General features: G+C 42.3%; 1 protein-coding gene across 1 annotated transcript in view; it reads left to right on the top strand.

Annotated features, from left to right (window-relative positions):
* Window positions 1–25,410, top strand: part of PPP2R5B (protein phosphatase 2 regulatory subunit B'beta) — a 450,317-nt gene that overhangs the window by 382,753 nt on the left and 42,154 nt on the right. The window contains exons 5-6 of the mRNA XM_085625465.1: window positions 13,857–13,987; window positions 23,868–23,927. Of these exons, the coding sequence (XP_085481591.1) occupies window positions 13,857–13,987; window positions 23,868–23,927 (191 nt within the window). The remainder of the gene's footprint in view (window positions 1–13,856; window positions 13,988–23,867; window positions 23,928–25,410) is intronic.

The following is a 25,410-nucleotide window of genomic DNA, read 5'->3' as shown; positions in this document are numbered from 1 at the left end:
AATATTCCTGCAAGTCCACATTTTCTCGATTCGACATTACTTCAGAAGCTTCTAATTCAACCAAAATACCATTAATTTCTGGCTGAGGAAAGTCCTCCAAAGAATTAATTAAAACCTCCAATGAGCATTGTAAATTAACCTGCAGCTCAGCGACTCACTCCATTTAAACAGTCTGGTAAAATAAACTGCGTTATGCCTGATGTTTCTTGGTCTTGGTACATTTCCAACTCTTTTTTCAATGATTTCTTTTCAAACTGTAGCAGGTCTGACTTTACTTTAGCTTTAGCTAACTATATTTGCATTTAATTACATTCTTTTTCTAACTGCCCACATGTTTCATACCTGCTGAGCAATGCATTCAAAATGACACCACTGTTCTCTCTGAAATACCAAGTTGTTTTCCTGCTTGAAAACAATAATCCTGAAAACTTTTAAGTATCTATGTTTGCCTCTTATCTGTTAAACTTGCATTAGAGGCAACTTCCCACCCCAATATCTCAGTTGGCATCAGAGATTCTGCAACTGAAAACATTGACATTTTAGAAAACATTCTCCCCTTTTTAAATAGAAATTTCGTATCTTGCAGAGTGATGCCAAAAATGTATTGCTTCGCACTCCCAGATAACAAAGAATACCACCGTCCCACACAGAGGATGAAATACAAAAGCAATAAAAACAACACAACACCACCTAAAAAGGGATTTGACTTTATAAAATGAAGCACATCAAAGAAAAAGGCATGGGGTCTGCAACGCTCTCTAACAGAAAGTTTTCCCCAGATATCAAATGAACACCATTCAAATGGGTATATATATATATATATATATAATATATATCACTGATTATTTACCGGACTGACCTCCTCCGGTGCGGCGGACCCCATTCCCACAAGTTTGCTCCGAGGCAGGCGGTCTTTTGTCCTTCGTTCTCTCCATACGAACTGATGCTGGCGCTGGCGGCTTCCCGCGGTCACGTGAGCGGCATCTAGCAGTGGGAGGAGCGGAGGCATTTTCGGAAAACTTCCCGGTAGGGAAACCACGCAGCCCCCTGTGTGTGCAAGCGAGGAACTGGAACGAGAGGACATTGGGGATTACCAGCGGCTAATAACTTTTAACTCTTAAGTGAGCTTTGAGGCAATTCTCGGATACACTTCAGGAGGCTCGGCTGAGCAGCCTGAACTGACAGCGGTAGAGGAGAGCCCACGGACATGAATGCACGCTGAGGTAATTCTTAACCTTTGTTATACGCTTATGCAACATCATAATACAGGAGGGGAGGTGTCACTTTTGTTTACGGACTCGGTGTATTTTACACGGGAGGCTGTAAGCATTTGGACTGAGATTGAATAGATATTTTAGCAGCCACCATGTTTGCCGCAGCGCATAGGGATCGAGAAAGTGCGGCAGAGGAAATGTTCACGGACAATCCTCAACAAAAGCAATTTAACACGGATGCCATCAACATCCACAGCAGTTAAAAACTTGAAGGATAACTACCGTGTATTGGAGAAATTGATGCAGAAGGAGACTGCAAAATGGTGGGAGGCCAAATCCCTCCAGAGATATTTAGATGTAGGCAGAATTCCGAGGGGGCTTAGAATTATGCTGGCGCCCAGTTACGATACCCCAAACCCACAGATGATGGCGGAGTGGGCGGAATGTAACTTGGACTCCTCTCGTAAATTGGTAGTTATTCTAGTGAAATACGCAGAAATGGACAGACTTGAATTACAACACCAGATAGAAAACCTCAGTAAGGAAATCGAACAACAAGGTGATGACCAAATGAGGAAAAAATACCATGAAGAAATGACAGTTAGACTTAACAAGGAAGAGGAGAAAATAAAACAAAGAAAAACATACAAGTTTCAACGAGACAAAGATGATTACGCTTGTGGCCAGATTTTTACTTTTTCCCGCAAATATGATGTCTATAAAAACAAATCAATGAGTGGTAAAAAAATGCGGCAGGAACAAACCGGAGCATATGGTGTATTGTCCACTTCAAATTCGGACCGTAGTTCAGCAGTCGAAAGTGAAGGCGAGATGGAGAACATGGCAAATAGACCGAACGCAGGGGCAAGCAAGCCGTCCCTGGGTGAAGAACTTGACTGCCTTCGGATGAGTAGAAGGGACACCTTGAGACCTAGGGTTAATCAAACGTCAAAAAACGAAGGACAAAGAACAGGCGGGAACGAAGGAGGGCAGCCAGAAAAAGGAGGCAACAATACAAACAAAAAATCAATGAGAGGGCGAGGTCAATGGAGGAACCGATAATGCCCATCAATACCAGCAGCATGGGGATCATAGAAACAAGTGACAAACCGAACATTGAAAACAGTACTATTATCAATCTTACTGAACTGGAGCTTAATCAATCTGAAAAACAGATCCTCTCACTTGGTCTCTCCTATTGTCCCTCAACCAACTTTGATTATACTAACACTAGGGCCGACATTTATAAGTTTGTGAGAAAACTTAAACTCACTAAATTTCACCAAGGAAAAACAAAGCCCCCAAGTACTTCACAAACCAATCACGACCAACCTATCATAACAGAGATGGATAACTTAAGTGTTGCTGATATTGGACCTCTAAAGGATCTGATCTATCTCAACCGGGAAGGTGATGGTTTTGGGGAAAGTGATTTGGAATTGGCAACCCAGGATTTGCTCTCGCCTGGATTTGAAATCTGCACCAAACCAACAACTATGTTCAAAGAAAAATCTAAATTTACACCCATCTTACCTCGTGATGCAATTGACCTGTTTAATGAACAAGTGGTGGCGGAAATTAAACAATTGTATATAACAGCCAGCAAGAATTATGCGCCTACCAACAATGAGGAACGCAAATACCACCAACTAATGGACAAAATTAGGAAAAACAAACAGGTGGTAATCAGAAATGCGGACAAGGGGGGCAATGTAGTCCTATGGACACTTAAAGACTATGCAGAGGAGGCAGCTAAACATCTTAATGACACAAATTGCTATCGAAAAAGCACTATTGATAAATTCAAGCAGGCACAACATAATTTCTTTGGGAAACTATTGGCCTGGAAAAGTGCAGGCCTCCTGAACCTGCAAGAGTTTAAATTTTTGAAAAAAGAAAACCCAACTATCCCTTTGCTGTATTTCGTTCCAAAGGTCCACAAGTCTGCCAGTAAGCCACCTGGTAGGCCGATCATTTCGGCTTGCGATGGGCCATTGGAGAACATGTCTATTTACATTGACTCTTTCCTGCAGAAACATGTGAAAGCTCTCAAATCCTATGTACAAGACACAAGTGACTTTATACGCAAAATTGAAGAGATCAGGTGGCATGATGACTATTGCCTTATTGCATTGGACGTTACAGCCCTCTACACTTGTATACGCAACCATGATGGAGTCAGGGCGGTTGAGTATTTTTTGGCTAATCGACCTATGAAATTCGCAAAACATAATCAGATGTTATTAGATCTTTTAACATTCTGTCTAGACAACAATTTGTTTTTGTATAATAGCCAAATTTACCAACAGGTGCAAGGTGTAGCCATGGGGGCCAGCTTCTCCCCCAGCTATGCTTGTCTCTTTATGGGATGGTGGGAGGAGCTGGTCCTGATGAGACAATATGCCCAGACATTTGAAACCAACATAGTTGCATGGTTGCGTTTCATTGATGATTTGTTTGTTGTATGGAAGGGGTCCATGCAGGATGCACATGAGTTTGTTGCTAAAATCAACACCAATGACCTCAATCTTAAATTCACTTGTGATATAAGTAGTGAGACTATAACATTTTTGGATACAAAAATCTACATTACCCCCACTGGTCTTGCCACGACTTTATTCAGAAAACCGACAGCGGGCAACTCGATATTGCACGCGTCAAGTGCCCACCCCCCCCACTTGATTCACAGTATCCCCTATGGGGAAATGTTAAGAATTAAAAGAATTTGCAGTGCAGAGAATGATATGCAAGCAAAACAGGAAGAATGTAAAAGCAGATTCTTACAACGGGGATATAAGAACCATGTAGTAGAAGCGGCAATTTTCAAATGTAGATCTAAAGCGAGACAAGACCTGCTCCAATATAAATCTCAGACCAACAATGGGGTGAAAGACAAAAAGAAGGAACCTATTAGGCTCATTCTGGGATACAGTAGGCAAGAAGGACAAATCAGAGCTATAATTAGACGCAATTGGCCAATACTCAGAGGGGACCCTGTTATAGGGGGAGCCTTACCCAAGAAACCCTCTATTACATTTAGAAAAACGTTGTCTATGGGTAACACACTGGTAAAGAATAACCCTGAGCTAGTTGAACTCAATACCTGGCTAGCCCCTAGAACAGGTTTTTATAAATGTACCCAATGTAAAGCATGCCAATATGGAGTCAACACAAAAACTTATCAAACGGCATTTAGCTCCAAAAAACACCCTATATTGAAGTACTTGTCCTGCAAAACTGAATTTGCTGTCTACGCACTCACATGTAGTTGCAATCTAACTTATATAGGCAGCACCAAGCTGCCAGTACATAAAAGAATTCTGCAACACATGCGAGCCATAACTAATAAAGACCCCAGTTACCCTGTTGCTAGGCACTTTAAGGAACAGCATCAAAGTAACCTTAAGCACTTTAAATATCATGTGTTGGATGCAGTGCCCTTTACCAAGAGGGGAGGCAACAGAGAAAGAAACCTTCGGCGTCTTGAGACTAGATTTATATTGGAAATGGATACTAAGCACCCTGGGGGTTTAAATGTTTGTGAGGACTTACACACATATTTATGAGATATAGCCCTCACATAACTAAGCAGCGTATTTTACATTGAGTCATTATATTACTCTCCACTTAGTCCATCTATGGAAACTTTAATAGTTTCATATATATTCTTTTAATGCTACTCTGTTGAGTTTATGTCATATCATGGTCAGAAATTTATATGTATATTTTAGGAACACATTTTAGGAGTAATTTTAGTTAATTTATTGACACAATTTTTTAGGTTGAAATGATTTTATAAAGGTTTTATAATTCATTATGTGGGAATCAACCTATTGCTTTGTTCAATGATTACCTATGGATTTATATTATTTCCATTTATTCCGTTTCTGTGTAACTCAAATGCACAATGGTTTTGTCATCCTATCTTCATGTTAAGGCATTTATGCCACATATTAACCTACATACATATATATTAATATGTGTATTATCCGCACTCTCTTTTGCACACAAGCACCTTTTTGCACATATATTTCTTAGCACATTTGCACATATATATATAGTAAAAACATCGAAACAAAATAAAATATAGTTCAAATTGGGATCTCGTTTTTAGAATCAATAGTATTATGGGGACATTTCTCTTTTTATGCACTTAGACACTTTATATACAGAATTTTACATGGTTGACCTACGAAATTTGAGATGATTGTATCAGGAATATGCGATGGGGTCAAGTTGTATTTACACTGAGATCCCCACCTGCCCTCACAAAACAGTTGAGGAACAGGAAATAGGGTATATTATGCCAAGTAGGATTGATTAACAGTAGTAGAAATACTTAATAAATTTTAAAATCCTAATATTTTAATCATGTGAATTTATTCCATGTATTTTTAAGTTACATGATATCCCAATATTAGGCATGTATTCCTTACTCTTTTCGGTCATACAATATTTGGAGGCATTTAAGCCTTAAAATGTATATTAATTGTATTTACATGCAATGCTATGTACAACTGTATCACTTTCAAATGACAGTAACTCTTCCATGTTTACACTTTCTTGATTGTTTGCACTATTTAAAGGGATATGTCGCCCATGCGCTGTTGTGTGAGCAAGGTCGGAGTTTCCGACCCAAACGCGTCATGGCGACATGGTGGTGAGCTAAATAAAATCACTATCGACGAATCTGGGTCTGCTCTTGTTTTCCGTCATCACGAAGGAGTTAAAGCAAGGATCACTGAATATATATATATATATATCCATATATATATATATATACAATGCATGTAATATACATGAAATAAAATGCAAGATAATAGCAATAATGAAATGAAATGCAAGCAGATAATAATATGGAAATAAACACAAGCAGATAATAATGAAATGAAACACAAGCGGATAATGCTGGAATGAAGCACAAGTAGATTGTGCTGGACGTCCTCCAAGAAGTCAAAAGATATGTACAATAAACACATCAGATGTTATAACCACTACAGACTTGGATGTGCACAGACACTCACACATCACAAAGTCAATACTCAAAGAAAACACCTCAGATGATTATATCCACGGGAAATTGGAATGTGCACACAGACACTAACACATCACAATGGTTGTTATAGCCACTGGAAACTTGAATGTGCACACAGGCAGTCATACATCACAATGGCAACAATCAAAGAAAACACCTCATATGATTATAGCCACTGAAACTGGAATGTGTACGCAGACAGTCACACATCACAATGGCAATAATCCAAATATTAAACACATCACCTGGTGCATGTCGCCAGATCCACTGACCTGGAGTGGTGCCCAGTCCACGGGAACGAAGAGAAGCTCTCCACACTCCCCAAAGACAGCCCCCCTGATATGGAAAAGAGATTCTCTCATACAGGAAGGCTAACCCAGGGAGATGCAGGGAATGATATCCAACACAGGTAGCCTCTTCTGAATCCCCAAAAGGTTCAAGGAATGCAAATTCAAAAATGAGTGTCCTAGGAGAGAAAACAAGAAATGCCTCAAATGAGATTCTATCCCATTATTTACATCTCAATAACTTTGTAAGAATATTATGCCTGTCCTGCAGAGACAGTCGTTCCACTTACCAGCTAGATTTGATAAGGAACATATGAACTTTGTGAGTGATTTGAAGAACAAGGTACATCAGGCACATCAGCTATTTCCTTCAAAGTCCGCAGAAAAGTCCGAAGAAGAGGCAGATAAATCCAAGAAATGTTTGCTTTCAATATCCAAACATGTTAAGGTGTAGATCACACAATAAAGTCTGACTTTACAAATCCGTAGGCCTCTTAAGAGCATTCACAGTCTATTGCTGAGAGCATATGAAGATTTCCAAACATAGGGACTTTGACTCAAAATAAAAAAGCTGCAGTAGGGTTCAATTCCCCAGAAGGCCTTTTACTCAGGGGGCGTTTCTTCCGCCCAATGTTGCCACTTATATTGGGGCCAGAAATGTTCATAAATCGGCGCGTAAGCCAAAAAACAATCAGAGAGATGCTAATGTATTAAACATGGTCGCGCATTTGATATAGATGCGACCGTGGTTGCCGCAAGGAAAGAATGCGGCCGCAAATTCAATTTAACCGCGGCCGCGAATTCAATCTCAACGCGGCCGCGAATTCAATCTAAGCGCGGGTGCGATTTTAAGGAATTTTATGACTTTGCCACGAAGTAAAATACGAAAGCGGCAACGAGTTCAAAAGGAATGTGACGTGGCCGCGAATTACCTTCAAACGCGGCCGCGGAGTCACACACACTGCCCAAATAAAAAAATAGGTGCTGCTCATTAAATGCCTTTAGCGCTACTGCGCAATAACAGGCAAAAGCTCCATTCACAAAAAGAATCAGGGAGCGGTAGCGTTCCAGCTGGCCAAAGAAAAGGAACAAAAGGATTGGCAGCCCAAAAGAAAGAAGATATAATACCTCCACAGAAAAACAGGTTTCAGCCACAGCAAGGACGATCTCCACGAAGGAACAGGAAGTGGGCGTGGTCTCAAGGGTGTAGTTCCGAAAGCCAAGCGCTGGGTCCATCTGCGGGCCTGCCTTTATACCCTTAAGGGAGCGTGTATAAATTCCTTTCCTTCTTCATAATGGCAAGGGAATCTTGCAAAACGTTCTCTATCTCTGCAGAGCAGGCATTGCTACCCCTGACTAACAGTGGGGCCATTTTTAGTACAAGAGGCTTGAGCTGTGACAGTGCAAACTTCATCTTGGCCCACTCCAGACTGGGGGATTGACAGCCAGGGTCAAGAGACTCAGCAACCAGATTCCTGCACTGATGACACGTCCGCCGTTGAGGCTCAAATCCCAGTTTCTAAATCAACAAACCCCAGATTCATAGTCTCAAAACACACTAGAAGGTTCAGAGAGGCCTTCCTCTGTGCCAAGAAAACTTACTGGAACTGTCCACTTTCCATGCAAGCACTCCAAAGGCAAAGGAGTTCTCACGTTCCTTATGCATTCTCACATGTTCCAGCCTTTATCTTAACGAAGCTTACGAAAGTCTCCAAACAGTACAGTCAACAAAACAATCTTGACCATCGATAACCTAAACAACTTGAGTAACCCGGGGGCCTGCCTGTGCGTGCAAAAAGCTCAAGCAAGACAGAGTCAGAGTTCAAGATGACATGAGGGCATGTCAAAGCCAATAGTAAGAACTTCATAATACTTCCCGATGTACAACACAATGTACATTTGTGCACCACTGCCTATAACATCCCACACTTCATCTCCCAATGTACAACACAATTCACATTTGAGAACCACTGCTTATAACTGCACTTCGAGACCAAGAAGTACATTCCATATCTCTACCTCTCTCATGCTTTCTAATGCACATCCCACACGTTCTGTTCTTGGCAAGGCTGTCCTACTCTATGAAAACTCTCCCACTTTAAAACTACTAGATTACATGAGAGACATCTTCAAGGAAAAAAGCACATGCAGGGTAAAATGATGTTGTGCATTCAGGCTAGGGTAAAATAAAACAGCAAAAGACAATTAAAATAATGGTAGTCAAAAGTCATCACATGGTACCAAAACATAGGAGTGCCTCTAGCACTACAGACCCTGCAATGAATGTTATCACCGTGCAAATCTTCAACCCCTCAGAGTTTGTCAAAATTCATAGCCAATGCATTTTCCTGCTAATGTAATCTATGTTATTCTAAGTAGCAAATTACCTGTCCACAGGCTAACAATAATCCATGCTTAAAGGCCTATTGGTGTTAATAGATGCTTTATTCAATAAGTAAGTTGAGCTTACTGCTTTTGTCATAACGTTTTGCAAATAAAAACAAATCAGACCTATGCCATCTGAAATAATGTTTTCCAATTAACCAATCAACCCCACAGCCTTGTAAGACCGAAGTGAGAAGTAAAGGATTATTAAGAATTGTTAGAGCTAGCATCCTTGGCGTGGTTTTCCCCTAACCTTTTGCCCTCAGACTTCCTGTTTTTGCTGACTTTGTTATTGCTCTCTTTAAGGCTCTGCACACCTTGCCACTGCTTACCAGTGCTAAAGTGCTTGTGCTTCTTCCCTAAAACATGGTAACATTGGCTTATACCCAGTTGGCATATTTAATTTACTTGTACAACCCTAGTAAAGTGGCACTACCTGGGCCCATAAATTGAAAGCTAGGGGGCCTGCAACACTGATTGCCCCACCCACTCTAGACGTGTCTCAGACCTGTCAAGTGCCATTTCGACCTGGCACAGTAAACCTTTTTCCAGGCATAAACCATCCTTTTCAATACATACAAGTCACCTCTAGGGTAGGCTCTGGACAGCCCAGAGCCCCTGATGCAATGTATTTAAAAATTAGGACACGTACTTTGGAGTTTTATATGTCCTGGTGGTGAAAAACTCTTAAATTCATTTTTCTCTACTGCAGGGCCTACCCCTTCCATAGGATAACATTGAAATTACCTTATTACATTTTTTAAGTGTCATTTCCAAATAAGAACAGGTAACCATTTTATGTTTGGTGTCTCTGAAATCATAGTTTTAAAATTCAAACTGATGGTGAAGTCAAATTTTGGATTGCAATTCTGAAAATGCCACTGTTAGAAAGGTGGTATTTTCTTGCCTCATCCATTTTGTGCCTGCAGCCTAACAGAGGGTCACTACTGGCTGGATGTGAGGGAGTAGCTGGGCTCAGCCCCATTTACACTTGAATAGGCTTAGTCCTTGTCTGCACAAAGGGCTTTATACCCCCTGTAGTTAGTCTGGAGCCAGGGCCAGACAGACAGGGTGCCTCTGCACTCCAAAAGCATGCCTCTGGAAGGTTTTCCCCACTTCACAACTAGGTATATATACTGGAACTCAGACACCACCACTTCAGTATACTTCTGGACCTATGGATACTCTGCCAGAAAGAAGGACTGCTGTGCTGCTACAAGGACTACCACACTGTTGGACTGCGGCTCTGAAGGAGCAGCTACACTGCTGTGCTGACCTTCTGCCTTGGGTGAAAAGGACTGGACCTGCATCTCTTCAGCAACCCAAAACCCAGAGTGACTCCAAGGGCTAGTTGGCTGGCCTCCTGATCTGAAGCCTCGGGGACAGAGCAGGCTGCCAACAACCTTGCATCTGCACTCTGCCATCTGTGAGTCTACCCTGCCAAGTGGTTCCACTCCAGCCAAGGATCCTTGGAAGTGGGCCTAAGGTACTTGCCAGCCCCTGTAATCCAGCAGAACGGATACATCTCCTCTGTTGCATGGAGTGGAGCCGTCGCAAATACCTGCATTGCCTCTGCAACCCACAAAGCCTTCAGAAGCACCACTGCGTGACGCATCCTCAGCGCAGGCCCTCGCTTCCCTCATCGACAGCAACCTCGACGACGATGCCCGATTCCGCAGCACAGCTTAGCAGATCTTTGGAACCGATGCATCGCCCCGATCCCGCACAGCATCCTCTACGTTGGATTTGTAGCACAAGCCCCATTGATTGAACTCTTGCTGACTATGCAGGCCCTCGCATCGCAGCCTTGCTGCATTTTCCCTGACGCATTGCTCCGGCTGCGAAACACATCTTCAATGGGGATCCTCACATCGCTCCGAAAACCAACATTTAAGATACTTTTGTTCAGCGGGCCTAACTGGTTCCCTCTAGTTGGCCCACACACCATTGTAAAGTCAGCCTGAACTTTTAACTTTGTCCCAGTCAGACATGACCAGATAACCACAGTTGTCGCTTTGTGCTTTTTGGCACTTTTTTAACTAAAATCTTTAATCTTGAATATCTCCAGTTCCACTAAGTTGATTTTTATCGTTTTGGTCTTATTTTATTTATTAAAGTTCTATTTTTCAAACTTGATGTGGGATCCTTTTAGTCAGGTGTTTTCACTTTATTACTGTTTGAAGCGCTGCACAAATATTTTGCACATTGCCTCTTAGTTAAGGCTGAGTGCTCTATGCAGCTACCAGAGGCTTGAGCACAGGCTAATTTAGGGTTGGCTTGTGCCTCATCCTGAGAAGGATTGTGATTGTTACTTGACCAGGGCTCACATGACAGTCAGAGCTTGCGCCCCAGTCCACCAACAAGCCAATTGTTTACAAGAATTTATTTGAAAATAAATGAAGGTCACCAGTAGCCTTTTCCTGTGGCTACAAAGTGCTGTTGAATAACGTTGGTGGTACTGTCTGCAGAGACTGTTCATCTTGCTTGTTACAAATCTAGTAACAGCTTTGTTATATTGTAACTAAATGTTTTTAACCTTTTTTAACTGTCAATGAAAATAAACAGATGCAATTCACGGGGCGCATTCCATAATCCTTCCCATTTCTCTCAAGGTGATGTTGACGATTATATTGAAGCCAAATATAAAGTAGTTGGAAGGTGCACTCGTTTCAGAGTCAATGAGATGAAGTGAGTCGCTTATTCCTTATAAAAATCCTTTTATTCAACCTGTCGGTTATCATGCCGTTTGAAACTCTACTTGCTACAGATATTCCTTCTCACCTACTATAAGTGAGTTTTCAAGTCTTTTCAAGCATTTCGACTGGGATGTTTCAGACTGAAAGTGCCTTATATTTATTCTTTATCATTGAGGCTAATTGTGGATCAACGATTTAGTAGATACTTCGTCTCACCTTATAATAGTGAGTTGATAAGTCTGGTTATATAATTTGATTGGGACTTGTTCAGTTTGAGACAGCTCTTTATTTGTCCTTCACAATTGAGGCCAACTGTGGATTAACTTTTTGGGAGCCCTGATGCAGTTCCCACTGGCAATGAAATGGGAACGAAATGCATTGGCTGTGTGCCAGTTTTGAACGAATTTGTTGAATAAAAGGATTTTTATAAGGAATAAGCGACTCACTTAATCTCATTGACTCTGAAACGAGTGCACATTCCAACTACTTTATCTTCGGCTTCTATACAACACCCTTGGACGGCGGGTGTTGGAAGAGTTTGCACCATCATATGAATTACAACTATACATGGACTGGAAGTGCTTGACCTTGGTTTGCCGTTTGTTCTTTTTTGTTTAGTTTGACGATTATATTGAATCTAGTTTATCTTCCCTTGTTTAATTAAAGTTTCAGTACCTCTCTTTAAACTCATAATATTTTGGTAATACGTATGGTGAATTAATTCTCTTGTGTTTATTGCAGATAATGCATACTTGATTATGCTAAAAATAGATTTAATTTTCTACTATCTGTACCACAGAGGAGATGCCATTGCAGAGAACAGTAATTACTGTGGCGTAGCCTTTGTGCACAGAAGAAAATGCTTTGAGATCTCTTTTGTGTTTTACATTTCTTATCACCATCTCGGCATATCTTTTCTGTCCCAGGTAGATCTACTATAGCTAATGGACTGACATGTTCTACATGTAGGTTTCCATTCCAAAGCCTTGATTCACATTTAATCCATCAACAATGGTGGGTGATAGGTCATCTAAAACAAAGCTGGTTTCCTTCTTAAAGTGTCCATTGTTATTAAAGAGAGTGAAGTCTGAGCTGCCTGTGCCATGACCGAACCTTGACAGTGAAAAGAAGGTACCTTGTTTTTGGCAGCAATGCCTTGATAAGTGAGACATTTGAGTTATATGAAGCTTACATTCACAAGTGATCACTCCCAGAGGGTCTGCTGATTTTACCATTCTATGAACAACACACTCCACCCACCAAAAGCAAGCTGAGCTTACTTACCATGGGTGAGACTTCCCAGGCCCGGGGACCTGATCATCGTTCTGAGCTTACTTTCATAAAAGAGGCCCCTGGCATGCTGACCTTCTATCAACAGAAAGAGATTTCTTAAAACGCCCTGCTTACCTTCATCTTTGATACCTTAAAAGTCTACTTAAAGTACCTTCATGAATGAGATTACAAACACATGCTGGGCTTACCTTCAGGACTGAGACCTTTTAACATGCTCGGCTTATCTTCATAATTGTGAAACCGCTACCTCCTGGGCAGGTCTTAGATGAGATGTCCCAGGCCACCTATTGTCACTTAGTGAGTCAGACCCCTGATACCTGTTTACCAATCCCTCAAAAGTGAGACGGCGCAGGTGTGGTGATCATACCTTCTGAGACCATTCAAAGCTGCTCTTGATCCTTTATTAGGTGAACCCTTACAGGTCTGTCAGACTTCAGTGTATAAAAACTCTCAGATCAGCTGACTGCTTTATTTGGAGAAACCTCCCATGCCTCTTGAGCCTACCTACATGAGAGAGCCTTAGGCATCCGGTCTTTAAGGGTACGTCTAAGACCCCTGTTCTAGTGAGCATTCTTTGTAGGTAAGGCCTCTCTGAAACCCATCTGTCAGCTGAAGCTAAGTTCACATGAGTTAAATCTCCCAAGCCTTAGAAGCTTACCTTCATGATTGAAACTCCCAGGCACATTGAGTTTACAGACATGAGTACGGCACTAAAGGCTCCTGCGTTTGCTGTCATCAGTGAGATCTCCTAGAACTGTTGTGCAACACTTTTTATGACTGACCCCTCCAAGTCTCCTGAGCTCATTGCCACTAGTGAGTCTTTCTAGGCCTTCTGAGCTTTCTTTTACATAGGTGACACTTCCCAAGATAGCAACATCTTACTCTCAGCTAGCAGGTTTATGTTTCTTCTAATTTGATCTATTGGTTTCCCCTCTTGTTTCTCTAGCTCCTGGACCTGTTTGACAGTGAAGACCCTCGGGAGCGCGAGTACCTGAAGACCATTCTGCATCGGGTTTATGGCAAGTTCCTAGGCTTGCGGGCATACATTAGGAAACAGTGCAACAACATCTTTCTCAGGTAACTATCATATAAGCATGTGAACAGTCCAGGCAAAGTCCCTGCTTATCATCCTTGATAATCAATATGATCGGTACAGGAAATCTTACAATTGTATTACACATCCTTTTTTTTCCGTTAGTGTAGGAAGGTGGAATCTGACTAGTGGTTGCCCCCAACGTTTTGCCTGGTATTTGAGTGGTTTTTGACTAGTCTGGCTGGGATCCTGCTATCCAGGACCCCAGCCTATCTGCTTTCTCCCTAAAACGATGTGAGTACCCTAGGTACAAACCAATTGGATGCTGAGGATGCCCTGACAGTCCCTTGTAGATGGTACCCTAGGTACCCAGGGCATGGGTCCCTCAGTAGGCCTACCAGGGCTGCAGCACTTATTGTGCCACCCTGGGACAGCCATACAAACTGACACCACCAGACCACTACTGTAGTCTGGGTAAGATGGTGCTGGCACCCCTTACAGGGATATAGGTACCCTATATCCCACCCCATTGCAACACATATACTCTCATAGGTCACCCCTATAGCAGGCCTTGCTAATCCTACAAGGCAGGGTGCTGAGGTATCTGTGAGGAAGGACCCCTACATGAGTACGGCCTCTCTGCAACCTTCATAAAATCATTGCTGGGTTGTTTGTACTGTAGCCATACCATATACTCTTAACCGCATTATAAGTCTATCGTGATAACGCGATAACTTGAGAATGGCTACACAGAACCATATCGTGTTTGGTGTCAAACATGTAGGAATCATACCCCTAGTACAGCCATGGGCATGAGGGTACGATTCCCCCCTGCTAGAGGGGCGATATGGGAAAAGCGGCAGAATTTAGACACCAATTTAAAAGTGCACAAGCAGTACAAAATGGCTACTACCCGCCACCTACACGACCCTTGCTGGCTGTTGCTGGGGAAAATCCCAGCCTCGCCAGCTGGACAATAGGGCTCCTGTGGCAGGGAGGTGCTAGCATCTCCCCAGACAGGATAATGTGGATTGGAACAGGGTGGGTGCACCAAATGTCCTTTCAGAGTTGCACGTAGGCAGCTACAGCGCCTGCATTCTGCATACACCGCTTGGAACCGGTTCAGGGGCATCCTGCCCCTTGCCCAGGCGGGAAACACACAAAGGGGAGAGGGTGTAGCCACCCTTTCCTGCCTCACCGCTCATTGGTGGACACTACTCTGGACACTCCCCTAATCTTGAGGATAAAGGTGAATAATGTGGCCCCAGAGCCTCAGATTAATCTTGAACTTTAAAGTCTTGACCTTCGACTTGCTGCTGCCCAGCTGACGGAAGAAATCTCCCTTGGGGTAAAGGAGTTACTCCCCTGCTTGGCAGGCACCTGAAACACTGCAAGTGAACCGGTTGGAACCTCGCTGCTCCTACGGACTTCGACGACTTCCATCACCCTTGAGGTGGGTTTCCTAGGCATCCTAGAGGCCAGTGAGTATGCTCAGCGAACCTGAGTACCGTGGACCACGTGGGTGCCGAGATTCCCAATACCCCAGGACACCGGCCACCTCTTGTGTAGCACACGACCCTGACCAGTGGGGAAGTTGTGCTTTGGCCCATTATTGAGCCAACCACCAAGCAGCATTTGTGCCAAAGACCAGCACCCTAGCCCCCTCCGGTGGCCCGTGGGCTCCCTTTTACGCACTCCATTTTGCTGCCTTCCGCGGTCCCTTGTCTCTTAACTTGTAGGCCCTAGCGGAGGACAATCTTGACATCTAAGAGTACCCCTGGTTGCTCCAGGCCTGCTCTACAGTCTCTCCAAAGGAGACCTCTCACAGACCTCGTGGGTCGGCACCAGTAGCTGATTTGTTCATCTTGCGTGGGTTGCGGTTGCCAAGGCTTAGTGGATCCATTCCGGACACTAACACCGCAGCGACCCTCATCCGACGTGGGACAGTCACCCTCCCAAAGCTGGCCTTCCTTGACGCCTCCCGGAGCCCATGGCTGCAGATCCAAGCTACACCTCTTTCCACTTGAAGCACCCGACATTGAAGGGCTCTTTGCTTTGAGCTCCCTGGTCACTGTGCCGTGACCCAGACTCTGTCCCCTCTGCTTTCAGGTTCTTCTCTACAACTTCTACAACTTTAATCTTCACGGCATCATCGAGGCTTTTGGCTAGCAGCACTTTTGAACATTTTCCCATTGAAAATCAGCCCGCGACCCGACATCGAAAACGATCTATGCACCCGGCTTCCCTGGGGCAGGTAACAGTGGTACCTCGGTACTCTCGTGGTAGTGGGCTCCTCAAAAGCTTAAGTCTAAAGTTTTAACTTTGTACTCCTGCTAGAAGTGACTTTAATCTGTGTAAATCAAACCGCGATATTCTCCATAGGCTTTAATAGAGATCCCGATAGCAGCTATTTCCACTTCACGTGCCTCCCGTGGGTCCCCTTCCTCATAACCTGGGGTGGATTCTTAGGGGGCCAGCAATCCTAAATGCCCTAGGCATTGTCTGTAGAATTTTCGTGGTTCTTATACCACTTTTTTGATATATGGTTTGGTCCCCCCCTGGGGCCCTGTGATTCCTGTGCTTTTTATTGTGTTTATAAATGTTTGTTTGAATTGTAACTTTGCCTCCAGTCTCTCCGGAGACTGTGGGATTCTGTCTAGAATAAATACATATATTTTATATATATACCTGTGTGGGCTACTCTTTCATTTGGTTATTCAAGAGGTTATCTATGGTAAAACAATAAGCTTAACACTCCTTCAAGACTTAGCCTGAAGGCTGCTCTCCACAGCTACCACTAGGATAGCTTTCTTTAAAGGTTGTCTTAAACCTATCATCAATAAGAGTCGAATTGGACTGGTGCAAGGTGTCCCCTATAACTAGGAGACAGCATATGCCAGGCCAACTTCTCACAGTTAGCCACTCTTTTCCGCTACTGCTGATCCTAGATCTATGTGTAAAATGGACGGATGTTGTGAAAGGCCACACCTAAATCACTAATGAAGGTATGATTCTAAAAACACAGATCATTACTAACCCTATAGATTCTGCAATGTTCATTGTTTTCATTTATATATGCATTGATGTTCGTATAATGCTTGCTTGTAAATTGTTCTCTGTTGTAAAGCACGGCAACATGGAGGTGACATTTTTGCACTATATATTGTTTTGCACATAAAATAATTTGTTGTGGCTTATGAGTGCTACACTGCTGCACACTGCTGCATTACTCACTGCTGCATGCTGCACGCAGCACACTGCTGCACGCCGCACACTGCTGCATGCCGCTGCACGCCACACAGTGCTGCATGCCTCACACTGCTACACAAAACACTGCTGCACGCCGCACACTGCTGCACGCCGCACACTGCTGCACGCCACACACTGCTGCACGCCACACACTGCTGCACGCCGCGCACTGCTGCACGCCGCACACTGCTGCACGCCACACACTGCTTTTATGCAAGTTTATGCTACTGACATTGTAAATGACAATGCCTTTTATTTGTTTTAAAACCAAAACATAAATAAAAGGCATTGTAATTTTACAATGCCAATAGCTCAAATTCTTATAAATGCGAGACCTATTGCATTGCAAATGCTTGTTGTTTAATGACTTCAGCCCACACAGCCCAAGAACTTCATAGAGCAAGTAACTAGGCAGATGCTTTATGCAGAGAGGTGAACCTCGTTGACCATGCAGATAAGGGAAACTAGCACTGTGTATGAACAATGTCTCCAATGGGACGTGCCCAACTTATTGCACTGTTCCATGCTGTATGTACCAGTCGTACACAACATGAATTGTCTGATCACATGGATTCACAGAAATCCTGCGTCATTATTTTCAAAGCAGGATTTCCTCTGTGAATGTTCGTGACCATTGGGGCCTGCATGGGTCAGCAGACCGCTATTTCTACATTCACAAATTGCTGGAACTGCACACACTGGCAATGCCCAAAGTGGATGATTGTGAAAGGACATCCGGGCAGCAAGTAAAGATCTCTGAAACAGCTGCCTGCTTAGCACCTTCGCGCCCACAGATATTAGTCTAACATTAAAAGCTGTTCCTCCTACACAGCAGCCAATGTGCAAAAGACTACCGAATGACAGGCTGCTTTAATGATCTCCCAGTAAATTGCCGCCACCACAGAGGTATCATTATTAAAGCCAGGTTGAAATAATGAGCAAGAAGTAATAGATGATGAAATCATGATTTGAAAATGTAAAATAATCTTTTTTACGGACCATACAAGAAAAATAAGAGAAAACCTTTCACATCACCAATCCTCTGTGAAAAAGTAGTAATACATTTAGACTGAGAGAAATGTCAAAATAGTGGGAAAATACTACCTTGCAATCTTATTTGGATTTTGACTGTGTGGACTACAGATTTAAGAAATTTAGCCATCCACCTGTGTCCTGTTTTTTGCGTATCTCAGTAGTGGAAAATAAATGGGCAGATTAAGTTTAAAAAGCTAATTGTAAGTCTAATTAAATTTCCAATTGGCACCAAGGTGAATTGAATGATGGTATTAAAAACTACGATTAGCAATAGTGGCACCAGGAAAAAAACAAGAAGACATGGGTAAGAAATGACTGTCACTTCAAATAGAATCATTTGGAGAACCACCATGCGAGACTACATACCATAGCCAGAATGTACTTATTGAGACCACCTCAGTTTCAAAATGCATTTTGATTCAGTGTCTGCACTTTCAACACCTCGCCGTCTTAAGTCTGTAAGAGAGTCTCCTTCTAAACCTTGGTTCTCTTCTGAACTTAAAGATCTAAAACACGAATGCAAAATATTAGAAAGAGCCTGGCGCCGGAGTGGCTATTGCCCTCCAGCCAAGCACAACCTGAGAATTAAACAAAAGAGTTATTACACTGCCATAGCTGCCGCTAAAGGCAGCTATTATTCTCGACGTATTGACCAAGCGAGTAATAACTCTAAAGAAATATTCTCCATCGTGCAAAGTTATATGTCACCCAGTGCCCTGGCTCGAACTGCTCCGGCATCTGAGACTTGGTGTAATATCCTGGCTAAATTCTTTTTGGACAAGATTTGCACTATTCAAGCCAGCTTCTCCTCGGCTAGCGTGGTTTGTAAGACCGCCCTATCTGGCTTTCTGCCTGTTGGACCTTTCAATGGCTTGTCGTCTTTTGAGCTTGTCGAGCTGGATTGCTCTCTTAAAATTCTTAAGGCCCTGAAATCGGGATCTCCAACTGATCCCTGTGCTGCTAGACTTTTGGCTTCTGTCGCCGATATGATCAATCCGGAAGCCAATAAAATTATCAACATGTCGTTGCAGGAAGGCCTTGTGCCTGCCGCGTGGAAGCGGGCTCAGATTCTTCCTCTTCTCAAGAAACCATCCCTTGACCCACTGACACAGGGAAACTATCGTCCCATTTCACTGCTACCCAGCCTGTCCAAGGTTTGTGAGAATACTGTCACCAAGCAACTGACTAACTTTGTGGAGTCATCGGGTCTGCTGCACCCGGCCCAATCAGGGTTTCATGCTTTGTTCAGCACAGAGTCGGCCCTGCTTGAGGTGACGGAGGCAATCCGTGAGTTTCTGGACGCCGGTGAGAGAGCAGCATTAGTTATGCTGGATCTCTCTACGGCGTTTGACACGGTGCCACACTCTCTGCTTTTGGATCGCCTCTCTGAGATTGGGATCTCCGGCACAGTTTGGCGATGGATTAAATCTTTCTTGGAAGAACGTTCTCAGCAGATCTGGCTCCCCCCTTGTGTCTCGGCATCGCAGCGTGTGGCTACAGGTGTCCCGCAGGGGTCATCCCTTAGTCCCCTTCTTTTTAACATCTATGTCACTCCGCTGATTTATTCAGCGGAGTCACTTGGGGCCAAGGTGATAGCCTACGCGGATGACACCCAGCTCCTTTTTTCTTGGGGTAAGGATAATTACTCAGTCTCGATGGCTCAACACTGTCTCGCTTCAGTTTTCAGCTGGCTGGCTGGCCCAGGCACAGCTTAAATGTAATGAAGAGAAATCGGAGGTTCTCTTGTATGGCGAGAGAGGCGCTGGCCCCCTGGATTTCCCTTGCCTAGAGCAAAGGATACCGCTGTAAAAAATCTAGGGGTTTGGTTTAATGAGAAACTATCGTTCTCTACCCAGGTTAAAAAACTGGTTGTTTCTTGCTTTGGCATTTTGAAAGCTTTGAGGAAATTCTTACCCCTTCTTCCAAGTTCGTCCAAAGAAACGGTGGTGCGTGCCATGATCTCGTCTCGCCTAGACTATGCCAATGCTCTTTATGTGGGCATTCCAGGCTATCTCCTGAATAAATTGCAGGTCATTCAGAATGCGGCCGTTAGACTCTTGATGGGCATATCTCGCAGATGTAGTGTGCGAGCTCATTTGCGTTCTTTACACTGGCTCCCAGTGGAGGCGCGTATAAGATTTAAAACTCTGGCCATTGCCCATAGGGCCTTGCATGGCCTAGGGCCTTCATATCTTCTGAAAAGGCTTGCTTTTTATGTCCCCATGAGACAGCTGCGGTCCTCCTCCCAATTTCTGATGCTGACACCTAGATTTACACGTCAGAGGCTGGGTGGGAGCTCTTTTGAGCGCAAGGCCGCACTGGCCTGGAATGCTCTTCCTTTGGCGCTTCGCTCTACTCATGATCCTGTGATCTTTAAAAAAAAGCTAAAAACTCATCTTTTTGGATAAAGTTTAGCCTATGGCCCCTTTTCTTGGATCGCGCCGGGTCACTCTGTTGAGTAGCTGTGCGCGTTATAAATTAACATAACATAACATAACATAACATTTCCTCTAAAGCTGAAAATATCAAATAAGTGCAGATGACACTAACAGAGAGACCTGTTGTTGGAGAATTTATGGGACTACTTTAGGTTTGATGAAGCAAGGAAGGAGGGTGTCAGTATTACAGACAATGAAGCGGGTGTAGAGAGGCATAGACAGAAAAGAACATCAGGCTCAGGACTATATAAGATATAGGACTTCTGGACAAAAAAGGCACAAATAACCATGACTGAATTTTAATATTATCAGCTTGTTATCAAGAATGCTTGGCAAGATAGAGTTGGAAACCTTACTGTGAGGGTTTTGATATCCCCTCCATGGATTAAATGGATTATTAAAAATTGAAAATGAAATTATAATAATAATAATCCACATTTGTAAAGTGCGAACAATCACCCGTAAGGGTCTCTAGGCGCTGGGGGCCGTCGGGAAGATTAAGCAAGCTATTGCCCAGAGTCACATGGTGCTGGGCTAATCTGCCGCCGGTGATCGAACCGTGATCCCCAGATTCCGGAGTCAGTCGCCCTGACCGCGAAGCCACACCTCTTCCCATTGATATTTATCTTTTTGTTTGAGCATTAAAAATTAAAATAATTCTTTATATCACTTCAAAACCGTTCAATAAGTAAAACATAAAATTAGTGAATAGACAGACTATCCTGTGTACAATCCTTATAGATTACATGATTTGAATGCCCATCAGAAGAAAGTCAGTACTATGGGTATTCAAAGATCCTCATAGATTTGTGACACATTCAAAGAAATAGGTTAAAAAGTGAAGTGATCGATCTTGTACATGTTCATTTCTCAGATAGGGATTTTTAAAAATAATTTCATTCTAGTGATCTGAGAATGTTTTATGAACCACTTTACAGGATATTCTGATCATCTAAATAAAGAACAAGATGCATCATTCATGCGGTTGAAGAGTGTTGTTCATGCAGTAATAAAACCATCCCATATAGGGGAAAATTTTGTCATATTGAATATTGATGTTTCTGGAAGAAGGATGTCAGGAAGTTTCAAATACCCTGTTGTTCAACAAACAAAAAGCAGACTTTTCTATTGGAAAAAAGAGAAAGATTGAATGTTAAGTTACAGTAATGGGTTTATCTTCTGACACTAGATGAATATCCTCATTTGTATAAAAACACCATAAACTGATCTGATGTATTTTCGACCAAAGTAACATACACAAATGTCGTTTTCGCTGTGATAATTTCTCTTACATGTCACATTTTTTGCATGTAGACACATTATCAATGGTAGTTGTCACTTTTTGGGTGGTTAAATGGTATTCTAAAAAGAAGAGGACTATATTCTAGTGACTGTAGAAGTAGTCTCCCTACACATTGCTCATTTAAAACGATATGTATGTTGTGGAATATTTTAAAGTGAAAGATTGAAGTGGTACTGCTAGTTTTCTAAACACGTCGGATACAGCAGTAGGCACAAAATGTTCACTATCACTTGCTAATTTGATGTTTTGATTGTGGGACAGTGATTTGTTGTGGGCACAGAATCATCAAATATTGTTTGAGGATGTAATCATCTAATTATGCAACATAGGCGATTTGCCAATAACCTGGAAGGAAGGAGGATCCCTGTTATTTGAATGCTTAAAGATTCTAATTGTGAATGAATTTCATCTGAGTTTCAGTAATACTCAGAAAGGATTACATCTAGACCTCCAAATACAGGTATTATTCGTCAGAACTAGATTGATTACAAAATGTAAATAAGAGCCCTACTATTAAAAATAAGTATTGCATTCTGTACATACACCCTTCCACCCACATCTTAAATTAATTTTTTATTAAAAATCCTTTGAACAACAAGACATTGCTCAGAGATGAAGGATTTCTTGCAGGGATCAAACTAGATAGCGGATCATTCGGAGTTTGGAGTTTCCCCCAAGTGGCCGAGAAAGTATTTGTACATGGCCGGGAGAAAAGGAAGGGAAGGTATAGTAATAATAAAGAAATTAGGACTTCATTTACAGAGCAGCCGATTGAATTCATCAAAACAGGCAGAACGAAGTAAAGACAGATTGATCATAGTGTCACTTTAGCAACGCTGCATCATTACACAGCTGCCTTCTCATCACACCTTCTCGGTTTGCTGGTCGGCAGAGCATGCTGAATTTGCTTTAAATGAAACAAATCTTCTTTCACTGTAACACTCACATGGTACTATATTGTGAATCTGCTTTAAAACATATTGAAAACAGTGAATTTTAGAGAAGGGGACCCCGAATGAAAATAGCAATTTCTGCTTTACAAAAAGACAAGCATATGAAAAGGTCCCAATTGCGAGATTAAACTTTTTGGGTAATGTTTTTGAGTATTTGTAATCAGTATGCATTCTCCATTGGAAGCTCCTTTGTGTATATTTGGTTCTTAAACAGGTTTGGTATTGGCAGTTTTCTAAATACTGCTTTTTCGTGGATGAGAGTCACTTACTGGCGAGTGAGAGCTTTACTTCTTTCTTAGATCACCAATTATCCCTCTTGGTCTATTTATTCATCGGACCACATCCAAACTTTCATTCTTCCAGTTTTCCACCCACACAAATTGATTAATCTATCTGCCCACCCCCATAAATGCATTCTTTGAACCATCCATACACATTATTGTGCATCCATTTGTCCACCTAATGTGTATGCTTATGCACGTGTGTGATTCATCCACCTGTGTCTGTGTAGCTTTATATCTGCTTGTTTGTTGCTTGGTTACGCAACTCTGCAATCATTTCAACACAACAACATACAGCCATTGAAGTAAAAACATATACAGCTTGCATTTAATAGTCAATGGAACAGCACAGGAAGCATTATTGCGTTATGTACATCCTAATTCAATGAGATTCATAGCTATTCCAAATTGGGCCATATGACAATTAATCGATCTTTCAGGATGAGCTTTTTGTGAGTCCTAAAGTGCTAGGTCATTGCCATTGGTACATGGTTACATAGGCAATGTGGCTTTTTGGTTAACGCTGTGATTTGAATATTTGACATCCTTTCCCCTCAGCAAGTATATTCTTGCTCTGTTTTCTTGCGTATTACATCGTATTCACATGTTCAACTAATTTTGTGAAAGAGAAGTACAAAATGCTAATGACACCCATCATTCCTTAGGTTTGTCTATGAGACCGAACACTTCAACGGAGTGGCCGAGCTGCTGGAAATACTTGGGAGGTAAGCCAGGTTCCTTCATATATAAGCATCTTTGTTACAAACAAGGGGCCACATGTACGACCGCTTCATTTTGTGAGTTCCTAATTGAGACTTTTTTCGACTCGCAGTTAGGAAGTCACAAAATGAGATGTATAAAGTGTCTCGGGCACATTTACCGATTCCTAATGGTGTCGCAATTGACCTACATCATCAATATTCATGAGGTAGGCCGTAATTTGCTACCCATTGGGAATCGCTAAAAACACTGGGATAGTGGCCTGCTGGGGACTGCAGGCCACCAAGTCTGTGTTTGCTTTGAAATAAAGCAACATTTTTTTAATGCAGCCCATTTTCCTTAAAGGAAAACGGGATGCTTTTCAAAAAGAAAAATTAAACCTTTCAGTTTCATTTCATAAGAGTATTCAGTGGTCCGTGGGACCATTGCCTGCTCTTTAAAAGCATTCTCGCAACCATTCACAAAGGGGAAGGGGTCCCCTGGTGACCCATTTCCCATTTGCAACTTGCTTATCACCTACTTGAAGTAGGCGGTAAACTGCAAATGTTTTGCGACTGCATTCTGGTCGCAAAACATTCATACATCCCCCATGACTCGCTATTAGGAAGGGACACCCTTTACATGCCCCTTCCTTATACCGACTTGCAAACCCTATTTTGTGAATCGTTAATAGGTTAAACACTTGCAAAATGGTGTTAGTACATGTCAAAGGGCTATTTAGCCCGATTCTCCATTTGCGACCGCTAAAACCTTTTGTACATGTGGCCCAAGAACTCTTACGAGTCCTTGTCAACAAACGTATATTTTCAGAATGAAAAATTTGTCTGACACAAACTGTATATTACAAGTCTCAAGACATTGGTGACAGTACATATAGATGGGGTGTCCAGATTAGGTCTATGAATGCTAAATCCATGGCAGGGTTTCAGGATAGCCATTTACTATGTCACTGAGTTTGATTTAGATTGATTGTATGGGAATGTATCTTTTCTGGATATACCTGTTGGCAGCAGTGCAGACTGTACAAAATAGTATGACGCTGATAATTGTTTTTTTTTTTCAAATGGCTTGGCTTTGTGAAGGTTCATCTCTTTATAAAATGGTAGGATTCTGTAAATGTCCACTCTAACTCGAATCTTAAAGCAAGAGGGTTTGATGCAGTTGATGGGGTATACCACAGTGTAAATTTTCATTATCACCCCCCTCCAACAACCTGTCCTTTCTCAACTTTCACTCTCAAAGCATCTCAGTCTTTTTCCTCTGCCCAGCCTCAGTGCCTGTCTCTACATACTTAAGGCTGCAAACAAATTTACATGTTGTTGCCCCTGAAACTCATATTTAAAACAGAGTATGTAGATTTTAAAATTGAGTTATGCCTTTGTGAAAACCATTAGAGTACATTTTCCCAACTTTATTGCAGTTTTGTTGATTCATTTTACATTTAGATGTGCCTTTATCCTCATTGGAGCTTATTGGCTATGATCTAAT

Source organism: Triturus cristatus, chromosome 9 (genome assembly GCF_964204655.1).
Source record: "Triturus cristatus chromosome 9, aTriCri1.1, whole genome shotgun sequence".
Classification (NCBI taxonomy): domain Eukaryota; kingdom Metazoa; phylum Chordata; class Amphibia; order Caudata; family Salamandridae; genus Triturus; species Triturus cristatus.
The sequence above is the reverse complement of the archived record's forward strand: the minus strand, read 5'-3'. Positions and strand labels throughout refer to the sequence as shown.